The 12,525-nt window shown below is 36.3% G+C and overlaps 1 protein-coding gene across 2 annotated transcripts; it reads right to left on the bottom strand.

Annotated features, from left to right (window-relative positions):
* Nucleotides 1-61: 61 nt before the first annotated feature.
* Nucleotides 62-10,526, bottom strand: stx16 (syntaxin 16). 2 transcript variants are annotated; one of them, XM_067460357.1, is made up of 9 exons: nucleotides 10,067-10,526; nucleotides 7,783-7,794; nucleotides 5,396-5,503; nucleotides 4,704-4,844; nucleotides 4,369-4,531; nucleotides 3,257-3,345; nucleotides 2,796-2,939; nucleotides 2,435-2,515; nucleotides 62-2,249 (listed from the first exon to the last, which is right to left on the bottom strand). In XM_067460357.1, the coding sequence occupies exons 1-9, from the start codon at nucleotides 10,196-10,198 to the stop codon at nucleotides 2,145-2,147; spliced, it is 975 nt and encodes a 324-aa protein (XP_067316458.1). In that variant the 5' UTR covers nucleotides 10,199-10,526; the 3' UTR covers nucleotides 62-2,144. The 2 variants fall into 2 exon arrangements, with proteins under 2 accessions (XP_067316458.1, XP_067316459.1); XM_067460358.1 differs by lacking the exon at nucleotides 7,783-7,794 and having other exon boundaries at nucleotides 10,118-10,524.
* Nucleotides 10,527-12,525: the final 1,999 nt, after the last annotated feature.

The following is a 12,525-nucleotide window of genomic DNA, read 5'->3' as shown; positions in this document are numbered from 1 at the left end:
ATAAAGTCATTTCACTTTTATTAGGAAGTAACGCAATATTGTAATGAATTACTTTTAAAAGTAACTTTTCCCAATACTGGTGGTAATGGTTTAAAAAATGGGGTCAAAATGTGTCAAATGAAAACGTATCTTTTATATGTATATATATTTGTTTTAATTTCAATAAAAACATGTTTTACAGGAGGCATACAGTAGTACCGCAATGGCAGAAAAATATAATATTCACACTGGGTTTCACACCAAAAACATGGAGAAAACCACAAGAAATGGATTTAAGCCTTGAATGTGCAGTATTTTCTTCTTACCTTCTAAAAGAACATAAGAACAAACGGTCTCTGAATCATGGTCGACTTAATCATTTTACCCCATCATACAGTAGTGATGCAGTTACCCTTTACAAAAGCCAACAAGAACTGATTTTTGAAAGGACAGAAAAAAGTAAATCATCTTTACAACATACAACAACAAAAAAAGAAGAATAGAGACAGCCCAGGCTCCAGACATTGCTACTGACAACAATAGAACTCGATAAACTCTGTACATGTATTTGCATCTAAAATAAATAATTTCATCTAGTACAGGGGACAGTAGTTGTACAGTCAGTCGGCAGACCTGTCTGGGCTGCAGTCTGAGACTGAAGGTTAAAGTTCAGTTTAATATCAAAGGTCAGACTGCTGTGAACAACACCAATGAAACATGGACAAGCAAAGCTTTTAAAAAGACATCCAAGTTTAGAGCACAGATGTCCACACTTTAAGGCAAGGAACAGAGTGAAGAAAAAAATCTTGATGAATCACTCCCTCGTTTCACTGAATAAATCACTGAAATGATACTGATATCATGACAACACTGCCATTGAAACAGACAAATACATGATGGTATATTATACGCCTCCACCAACATGAGCAGAGGAAATAATGCTCAATTACGAACGCTCATAAAGGACAATGTAACATTCAGTTCATTCATTACCTGTCATAATCCCAATGCTATACTTTTTACCTCAGAAATAAAATAAAAAAATTAAAAGTTTTGTAGAAAGAACATGCTTTGACTATGTGTTCCTCATTCTTCAAGTTCCTCCATGGTTGATTGGAGTGTCAATGCTTCCACACACACATACATGGAAATTCCAAAAGATTGAGTTGCAGAAAAACACAGACTTTGTGACGTGTGTGTCTGTCTCTCTGTCTCTCTCACTCACTCACTCACTCACTCGCTCACTCGCGCACGCACGCACTCACTCACTCGCGCACTCACTCACTCGCGCACTCACTCACTCGCGCACTCACGCACGCACGCACGCACTCACTCACTCACGCACGCACTCACTATCTGAAAACATGTTCAGGTAAAATTTAACCCCAAATTCAAAAGGATATTCATGCACCACACCTGCTTACTTTAAATCATTCTTAACGGTGGTTCCTATTAGATTTGTATAATTGTTATACAGTAAAAATACTGTAATACTGCAATTGTACTTTTTAATTTTTGCTTTAAAAATTAAATTCTGTATTACAGTAATGAGAACTGAGAGGGAACGTGATTCACAGTGCAAAAATAAATAAATAATAAAATAATGGGAAAATATGAAGCAATAACAAGGTTTTTAGGACATATATAACTCATACTTCATTCTTTTGGGGTGAAATATGACCTGGGCATTCTTTTGAAGAGATTCACTCAAGCACATCTGATCATGCTACAGCTACTTTAACTTTCCCCATCACCTGTTTACTCGTCAAAATAAATGACAAGGGCGGTTGAGACAAACATGCATCCACACTCATTAGTGCTGTACAGGACAAATGAAGAAAATGTGCCCTCTGTTGACAACTAAAAGGAACCTGAGGACTAGCGCTGCCTCTCACTGCAGACACTGTCTCCAAACTTGGTGGCCAGCAGTGGGCGTCCTTATCTGCTTCATTTTGTTGTGTAGTATTTTAAAACATAAGCACAATCCTATCCGTTTGCCAAATAATCCACACTCAAACAATATTCTTGAACGTCAGCATACACACTCACACTCACACTCACACTCACACTCACACTCACACTCACACTCACACTCACACTCACACTCACACTCACACTCACACTCACACTCACACTCAGATCCCTCCTAGAGGCCATGGAATGATTCATCTAAACTTTGTCCCGAACAGAACAAGTATTAGAACAACAACTATGACAAAGAGAATTAAAATGACCAACATCTTGCGGTTTTTCTTCTGGTACTGTTCAGCCTAAAAAAAGAAAAAAGGTGTAGAAAAAATTTAGTGTGCTTTTCATATTTTCTATGCAATATTACTTGTAAACTGTCATGTGGATATTGCAAAGTACATTAATATTACACAACAAGTGACTTAAAAAGTAAATGTAAGAAATTAACCATTGACATGTTCCTCATCAGGCTTGATAAGGGCCTCACCTTTTGCAGCTGCTGCAACCCCTCGTCTGTTTTGACACAAGCTTGCTCCACATTGAAGTCGATTCTGTCGAGGACTGTGCCCTGAATTGAACATACATTGACATTAACGCAGCGGTCTCAATCATCTCCCTAGCTTGTGAAAATGATTTATTAATTCTTATTAAATATTTTTTTCCCCAAAATTGTATATATACAGTTCTGGTCAGAAGTTTGGTTTGTTTTTGAAAGAAGTCTTTTAGGCTCATTAAGCCAGTATTATACAGGGGGAAAAATGTATATTGCGAAATGTTATTATAATTTAAAATAATGGTTTTCTATTTGGATATACTTTAAAATATAATTTATATTTTAAAACACTGACCTGTTCAACAACCATTCCAGCGAGATCTCTAAATATCTCATTAAGGTCAGAGATGGACTGAACAATCTGTCGAATTTCTCTCTCCCGCTCTTCTACTAGTACTGTGTTTTGCTGAACCAGAACTAGCTGGTCATCTGTAAATCCCTAAGAGAGTGAAAAAGACACTTATTCACACAAAGCATAACAATAATATACATATAAAAATAGTCCTTTTATGGCCAATATCAAATATAAATCTATACAGCATTCAATCGAAAGGTCTGGAATTTTGAATTTACAAGCTTCAAAAGGACATCAAAACATCATAATATAAGTGTTTAAATAATAGTTTTGATATAAAAGTATGATGTTTAAAATGGATATTATCTGCTTTCAATAACAATGCCCCAATATGTAAACATGTACTAGTATAAATACTTTTGAAATGAGTGATATGTAGAACATTTGTAAAACATTCTCACTCTGTCATATAACGCGATATCTTCATCTTCCTCCACAAGAGGACCAGAGTCAAAAAAGTGCTTGGATCTTTCTTCACGGTTTTTCATGCCTGAAAATGAAAGCAAATAAAAACATTGAGCATACAGCAAAAAAATGTCAGCATTTTATATTTCAAAGACACTCAATTTAAAGCTGAATGGAAGCATTCAGAAAGAAAGAGCACCTCTTGCTTAACATTAAGGGTTTTTTGTTATACAGGCCAATATCACTAATCACAATCCGTTTTGGTTGATCATTAGGAAAGTCTAAGGTTTCATTATAATGATTATTATTATGATGATAAAAATCTGTGAGTGTAATTTCTTTATTTTTGTAAAGAAAATCCACTGATAGAAAAAAGTCCAGTACACTTTTTATGTTTACCCAAAATAGGGATGTTTGAGAATATTGTCTACACGCAAATAATGCAACGTCTGTTTTATTTATACTCCTAGCCAGAGGGCGCCCTCGAGCCGAAAGTCTACAAGTGAGACTCATAGGCCCTTTCCCAAATGGCACCCTAAACTCTCGCAGTCTTCCCACAAGTCCGCACTTTCATGACAAAGCAAATTTAACTGTTGGGAAGAAGGCCGCTGCAAAGCCCTCATCATTCACAAAAATGTTTATGTTTATTCTGCTGCCAGGCCAGTAGTTGGCGATGTCACTTTGTAAAGAAACACTCCGTCCCTAAAGACTTAACACGTCATATGCATGCACATTATGCAACTTTTCACTAATAGTTTACATGGAGACGATAATATCGTTTTTAAAAATGTACACTTTGAATCCCGTTTTCAAAAGTTTGCATTTTCAGGCTCCCAGAGCACTGTTGTCATATAAACGAATGGCCAAAGTGCATAAAAAGTTCAGTTTTTAGTTTGAAAACGGTGGTGTTAACAGCCCATTATTCAATTAAAACTTTGCAATTTCATAAATCACACTAAGCCAAATCGCAACTTTGGTTAATCGTGCGGCCCTAGATTAACCTCACACACAAACAAACACAAAAAAAAAATGGCTCCGTCTTACACACATGCACAACGGTCTCACCATCGTGCTAGTATATTTGATGTTTCTGTGTGCATAGACCTACGTTTTAGGTAGCCTGACTGTGTGTGTCTGAAGTTGATTGACAGTTCTTGAAGGCTCTGGGCCAATGAAGAGACTACATTGGTCAACAGCCTGTTTTCTTGCTCTGTACAGTGATGACTCTGAGTCTGCAGCCCCGTCACGGCCCGCTGGCACCTGTGAAACATCTTCACACACATATGCAGATGCTGAAATTTATGCTTAGTTTTATGATGTGTGCGGTGATCAAATGCTGTAGTTTTCTTTTATGTCCACTTCAACCTCTTCAGGTGTAACAGATGTCACTGTAATAAAACATGATCTGTGTGTGTGTGTGTGTGTGTGCGCATGTTATTGTACCTGTGTAATTTCCTGTGTAGTGATCTCGATGGCATGCTCCTCCTCACTGCTGTCATCCAGAGTGGGACGGTTCATGTGTTTGTCGTGCAGACTAGCCAGTTCCTTCATCTTCTGACGAATACGTGTGATTTCATACTGAATCTGAGGGAACAAGGAACTCACTGTTCACTCTCTGCATCAAAACTGAGACAACATCTGCATCAAAACTAAGAGAACATTCCAGCTGAACTAGCATCTTAATGCTACTTCTAAATGTCATTCTTTGTTGACTGGATAGAAGACTATGAAGACGAAAATCAAATATTTATATGTTTAAGATGACCTAGAACCACAGAACAGTAATCCTACCAGTAAATTAAGGATTTCATATTTTTCACTTTTGATCAATTTAATATGCACTTGCTTAAGTATTTTTTTCCCTAAATAATCTTAATAAACCAACACTTTTGAATGGTACTTTAATCATAATACAAGGAGCATTTTTCTGCTATAACCTACTGTTCCCTTGTTTTTATTTAAACAAAAATGGGAAGAGTCTAAATTATGTTCTCTAGTAAATGTACAGCTCCTTTATATATGCCATCGGTGGAGCTTTACTTGTTTTGAAACTGGAATATTCTTTTATTGTCACGGATCAACAGTGCATACCATTCTTTCTTTTCAGGAAAACTCAAAACAAACAATCGAATTACCTCATCCACTCCTTCCACCCATTTAGGCGGGAGTCTCTTTGTGACACCGATTGCAGCCTCTGGATCCAAACTAATGCCTGACACCAGGGCCATACGGTCATCAGCCAACTAACAGACAGAGAGACAAGACAGTTGAGAATATCTGTACAATATATTTAAATACAGTTAACCTGTAAAATATAGCTGCGTTATGTATTACTATTGGTAACGGAAAGCATTGTCAATTTTGGCAAAATATTTAAAGGGACAGTTCACCTAAAGATAAAAATTCTTTCATTAATTACTCACCCTCATGTCGTACCAAACCCATAAGACTTGATCACTGTACAGATTTAATTAAGGGTTTAAATCACATATGATTTTGGATCATTTTTAAAGCTACACTGTGTAACTTTTTTAGTTTATTCTTAGCTAAAAACACTTAGTTCTTTCAAAAATATATGAGCTCATTAATGTATATTTACTTCTTTCAAGTAATAAAGTATTCTCGTAAGTTTGTAATATGCCATTGAAAATACATACGGGTGAGGGGTTCGAATGCCGGTCACCATGTTGCCCCTCCATCGTGAAAGTACATTAGCCAAAGAGGGACATACCCGTAAATTCAAGCTTCGCTTTTTGCGTTTAAACACTCGATGGCAGTCATGAACGAGGTCGAACTGGAAGCCATGTTAATCTTGGACTAAATCGGCCACCGTAGGAGTGAAAACGGAATTGGAATAGAGAGGAACAGAAACTAATATTCACTGGATGGTCATATACCTTTACACCGCTAGATGGGGGAAAATATCACACAGTGTAGCTTTAACAAAACAAAACCAAAAAAAGTTACTGACTACAGCTTTAACCAATGAACATAAACAGAAGCTCAACGAACCTGCGCAACACGAGAATGAACCTCACTGGTTCTCACACATCAAGCGGTCAAACTTAAGCTTCCGTTTACCACAACTGATGTGTGAATGGATGAATGTTTACATGTAAATAAAAGCCTAATTTAAATCTGTTAATCATATTATAAAGAGATCAACTCTCTACAGAAAATGTGGGCTAAACAAACCCCTTAATTCCTGTGGATTAGTTTTACGATCTTTATGAACTTTTTTAAGTGTAAAGCCCTATTCGGACTGGATTAGTTTAACATGGGGACATGGGGGTAAAGTCATTTTACCTCAGGACGTCTGTAATATTAATGGCCAATTCGCACGGGATAAGATATCTCAGTAAAACTAGCAGAAGTGGGAGGAGTAACTCGCTTTACGCACCTCCTTGACGTCATGTGCGTATGACGTTACCGTTATCACGTGAGCAAACACACAACCTGAGCGCCAGTCTGAACTCCGTCTCCAATATGTGTGTTTTAATAAACAGTTAGGTCCAGTCTAATGATTATGATTGGATTATGTTGGTAATAGACACTTTCCTAGAGCTAAAATGTGTTGTGCCTCTAATAAGTGCTTTTGATCTTCTTTTTGCTTTAAATGATATGCGGAAAATACTGGACATTTTCCACAGATTTGTCCCAGCACCTACAACACAACCGACTGCTTCAAGCGACTCCAAGGTCGCAAAATGCGCTTTTTTAAAACTTTTAAACAGGAAAAGATGGGATTTTATCATACATTTTTACAGCAGGTCTATTTGAACGGGATTAGTATTATCCAAGGTCATTTTTCCAGACCTTTTTCCAGAAGGTAAAAGTCTCGGTAATCTTTACTGACATTGTCCGTAATGATTACCGAGATGGCACATTCGGACGGGACTAAAATCACCGAGAACCTCTGGGAATAATTACTTTACCCCCACGTCCCCATGTTAAACTAATCCAGTCCGAATAGGGCTTAAAAGTGTCAGTTGCGTAGCTGTCAATGGAGAGACAGAAAGCTCTCAGATTTCGTCACAAAGATCTTCATTTGTGTTCTGAAGATGAAAGAAATTCTTACGGGTTTGGAACGACATGAGGGTGAGGAATTAATGACAGAATTTGTATTTTTGGGTGAACTATCTCTTTAATAGACAAAACACAAGGAGTGAAGGATCCAAATTATAGTTTTTAATTTCTGCAGAAAAACTAACCCTGACCCTCATTAATAATAGTATTGAACAATCCTACTATTGTTCTATTATATTATCATCAGACAAACTTTTGCTCTTTTCTAAAGTCTGTGTAAGATGTGTGTGTTTGGATAGTTTCGAATGCATTTCTTCACTCCTAAATGAGCATGTAGATCCAAAAAAATAGTGTGTGATAAATTAACATTAATTAATCCCAACAGGAAGTTCTGTAAAGCTCATCTAATTAGCAGCCGTGACCAAGGGGGCAGCGCTTAGCAATGGGATGTCGATTCAGACCTACCCATAACCGTAGGTTAAAACATCAAGTTTACCTCATCAAACTCCTAATGTGATTGGAAGAGCCCGGCGAAGTCCCATCCAATGAGAGGAGAGGTAGAAAAGAAGGGGAGGGACATGAGGAGTGAGAGCAGAGGAGCCCAAGACAAAAAGCAGTGATCAGCATCAAAAAGACTGACAGCAGGACTTGGACAGAACTGGACAAATCAAGAACAAAAACCAATACATACAAATTGTTACTTATACTTTAAAAAAGAATATAGAAATACACATGTATGTGCATTATGTATATAAAATGTCGCTTCACGTTGGTTTAAAGTTTCAAGGCATGTAAGATTTGTCCATTCCAGCCCAATAACTTTAACATCTCAATCCTACTGTATAATTGTGTTATGGATTCAGAAACTTGATAAATAAGATACTAGGTTTGGAAAATCTACCCACATTATGATGCTACTGAATTTGTAAAATGCAATAAAAGATTAAGCTGGAAGATAAATCCTATTTTTAACCCAAAACAACACCGTGACGTGATTACTGTAGATCTGAACAATGAATGCACACACAGCAGAAGATTCAGTCAGGATTTTGCAAGACAGTGCAAGAGCTGGATCACAAGAAGTGCAAACAGGGAAAAATCAACATGCAAGCAGATGGTAAGGGATCATGGAGCCACTACACCAGACAAAACACAAGCAGGCATGATATATGATTGGAATGACGTCCGTGCTAGTAAATGTGTCGCTCTTCACAGCTTTAAATATTGCACTGACAGACATACACAATCTGTCTGTTGAGACCCAATCAATACCCTATAAAGATACAGAACTATTTGAAACCATGCTGGATACCAGGCCGCCCACCAGCATCAAAAAAGAGGAAGAAAAATGTGATCCACAGATCTTTCCTACAGATTAGTTATGCAAGATTGAGAGACAAAGCATACTGCCTTCCTCTGGAGTCTCATTTTTATAACGGTAAAGACATAACTAGACAAAGTAACGTCGTCTCAGAAACCTTTTACAAATGTAGCAATAAATTAAATTAATTATAATGATAAAAAGCAGGTTATATAACAGAGACATTTAAGGGAAGGTGATGTATATAGAGGCATAAATTATAATTTTTAAATTATAATAACTGTGCATTATACAAACTCAAAGATAAATATCATTACATTAATTTCTTTCATGTCATCATTACAAATTTCACGAATAAGTTCACATAAACTACCATTCAAAGGATTGGGGTTACCGGTAATACGATTTTTGAAAAATAAATGAATACTTTAATTCGGCAAGGATGCATTAAATTGATCAAAAAGGAATACATTTAATTATAAAATGTTTTGATATAGAAAACGGTTAGTTTAAATTTAAAGTGTTATAATTAGTGCTGTCAAATCAATTTGTCACATCCCAAAAAAAGTTTGTGTTTACTCTACATGATATATGTATATTGTGTACAATTATTATGTACATATAAAAAACACATGCATTTATATATTTATATTTAAAAAACATTTATATATAAAATATTTGTATATATATAACATAAATGATATAAATATATATAGTTTATACATGTAAATATTTCTTATATATGCACATATGCGTGTTAATCGCGATTAATTGATTTGACAGCACTAGTTATAATATTTCTTAATAATACTGTTTTACTGCTTTTTGATCAAATACATGCAGCCTTGGTGAGCAGAAGAGACTTCTTTCAAAAACATTCAAAAAAAAATCTCACCGAAACCAAACTTCTGAACGGTAGTGTACAGTAAATTTGACATTACAACGTCATAATATTAATATGAAACTGTAAATACAAAGTAAATATTACACTGCTAAAATTATCATCACTAATTTTGGCTACAATGATAAAGTGAAAGCAATTGAACTTATATTTATAATAATGTTTAATATTGTTCCACATACAGACAGTATATAAATGGATAGGAAAATACAGATTTAAGAGGTGTTCATAATAGTGTGGGGTCACTGGCATCCTGATGCTCCCTGCAGATAAATTGAAATCTAAACGTCCGCAAACTAGCACGATCATCACGTTTATTCATTTCATTGCCATTCCCGAGTGAGTTAAATCAAAATGCGACTGTATGAAAACGGTTTCATGATCAGCTAGCTGGTTTGCACAGACCTGCCAGCTCCGCACACAGCAAACAAAACACTTGAGGTTTGCTGGACAACTGACACCAACAAACATCACTAGCTAGGGGTGTTGTCTAGCTAGCTCAGAATCCAACACACACACGCGAAAACATTCAATTCAGACAATGAACGTTAGACTCACCGCAGCATTGCTACGTGTATTCAGAGTACGACGGGGGTCGTATGTACTCACTTGCTCAGCCAAAATCTGCCGGTTTTGGATTGCATTGTTCCGCATTAATAAGAAGGCATCGGTAAGTCGCCGAGTTGCCATGGCTACGCAATACAAGAGGACAGTAAAATGAAATAACTACAGTCTGCCTCGATGGCTGTCTTGAGATTATTTACTCAGCTCGTCGTCAAGGCAGCTGCTGGCTACTTAACTAGCGAGCTAGCCTGCAAAACGGCAGGCGGGCTCGGCCAGCAACTCAGCGCCTCCGATTTCGAGAGTTTTCTGCTCTCTTTTAGACCAATGCAGTCCTGGGTCTATATCCTGTAAAATACTACAACATTACAAGACCGACAACCCAAGTTATCCGCTCGGTTTGGGTCGCAAATTGATCATGTCTGTGACTTCCGTGACGTGGAATACGTGAACATGACATCACCATGAAACTTCCGCTTTGTGCAATGAATATGCAAAAGACGTTTTTATTTTATTTTTTACAAAGGTGTGACTTTTTTATCTTATAGTTTTATTTATTAAATATCACATCATAAAAACAATATTGCATTCTTTCAGTATTTGTAAAACTGATGTTTTGTTTATTGAATCACTTAAATATTCAACTATTTAATTTGTTATTAACGACTTTAAATTAAAGAGTAATGACCAGTTAACACTAAGAACGATAACTAAAAAGATATTACTACAAAAGTTTAATTAGCGAACACGCCAGTCATGTTTTTGTCGTTCATTAGCTGGAAATAAATTGTTTATCGTTATAGCTGTGGTGTGAACTCTGACATTCTATAATATTGAGAACAATTTTCAGAACTTTCTTCATAGTTATCGTTATAGTTATCATCCTTGATGTGAACAGGCTTTTAGAGTTAGTGCTATTATTTATTTAATTAATTAATTTAATACATGTTTGGACATTTTAAACCATTTTCAAATCAAATATGAGGATTCAATAATTTTATTTTAAACCAACGTGGAGAATAATACGGCGACTCAGATGCGCCAATTGGCATTTCCACACTCTGTGTAAACGAAACGGTATAATTTGAAGTGTCACCACACGGCGGCAGTGTTTCCTACCCGGAAAATCACACGCACACCGTGACATCAGCGTCGACTGGGAAAACTCCACGGGAACGCTTGTAGATTTTTTTTTTTTACTTCAAATGTAGAAAACGTATGGCTGTATATTAGCTGGGGATCTACTGAAGGTATAACTATGATAAAATACCTTTCTCCAGTGGCTGGGTGGGAAGGAGACTTTGAGGATCTGGGATTCTGCACTGCTGTTTCTATCCCATGAGCAGCAGAGCAACAGAGGATCAGTCATGTATCTCACTTAACAGTGTCTAAACTCCATCTGTGAAAACTGTAAACCTGTCTAGTGATCTCCAGTTTAATTTTTTTATCTATCTATCTATCTATCTATCTATCTATCTATCTATCTATCTATCTATCTATCTATCTATCTATCTATCTATCTATCTATCTATCTATCTATCTATCTGTCTGTCTGTCTGTCTGTCTATCTATTTCTTATTTTAATCTTATTTCATAGTTTTGATGACATAACTATTATTTTTACAGTGTGGAAAATAGTAATAAAGACTGCATAAGTGTGTCCAAAAGTTTGACTAGTTTACATTTAAAAGAGAGAAAGAGAGTTTGCTTTATTTTCCATGTGCTAACCAGTGTGCCATGCCAAATCTGCTGGGTTTACGTAAGAAGAGCCCACCCCTGCTGACCTGCTGTCTATATAACTTAGAAGCGTGCATCTTAGGGCGACCCTTCAAAGATGTTCTGCAGGAATGGTGAAATTATTATTCCAAACTGCCAATTTATAACAACCTTGAAAAGGACCCTCCTGCCATGCTACATAAAGAACCGTGACTTACTGCCAAACACCAGCAGCCAGCCCCACAGGAACATCATTTGAAGATATGTGTGAGCGAACGGCTGGAAGTTAAACTACAATAATACATCCAAGATTACAGAATATTCTGGAATAGAGTATACATAATAAAATAATAAATAAAATATTAAGGCCTAATAAAACAAAGTTGAGGTTGCAGAATGAGAAAAGACAGACGTAACCAGAGGGTTTATATAATAAGAACATGGACAGACAACTCGAGAATGTATATTGCATATAAAAGTTCATAAGTGGAGAACACAGTAATGTTAGGGAGGTTAACTGGGGCCATAAAGCAGACAAAACGCAGCAGTCTTTTACCTCATCTGGACAGTAACAGAAAAGAGAAGTTGTGACCAAGAGTAACAATGATTTCACATGAACAGCTCTGTAACCCAAATCCATTGCCTAAACTATTCAAGACATTCAGGGATTTTATCATTTTACAAATCACTTCTCAGATTCAATAAAATTACAGTACAAAATAATAATATATATTGTTACA

Source organism: Pseudorasbora parva, chromosome 12 (genome assembly GCF_024679245.1).
Source record: "Pseudorasbora parva isolate DD20220531a chromosome 12, ASM2467924v1, whole genome shotgun sequence".
NCBI lineage: Eukaryota > Metazoa > Chordata > Actinopteri > Cypriniformes > Gobionidae > Pseudorasbora > Pseudorasbora parva.
This window is presented reverse-complemented; position numbering and strand designations above follow the sequence as displayed.

Coding starts and splice junctions, on each gene's coding strand:
- stx16 (XM_067460357.1), bottom strand. CDS start 10,198: ATGGCAACTCGGCGACTTACCGATGCCTTCTTATTAATGCGGAACAAT. Junction 4,845..5,395: donor GGGTGGAAGGAGTGGATGAG/GTAATTCGATTG, acceptor TTGTTCCCTCAG/ATTCAGTATGAAATCACACG. Junction 4,532..4,703: donor CTACACAGGAAATTACACAG/GTACAATAACAT, acceptor ATGTGTGTGAAG/ATGTTTCACAGGTGCCAGCG.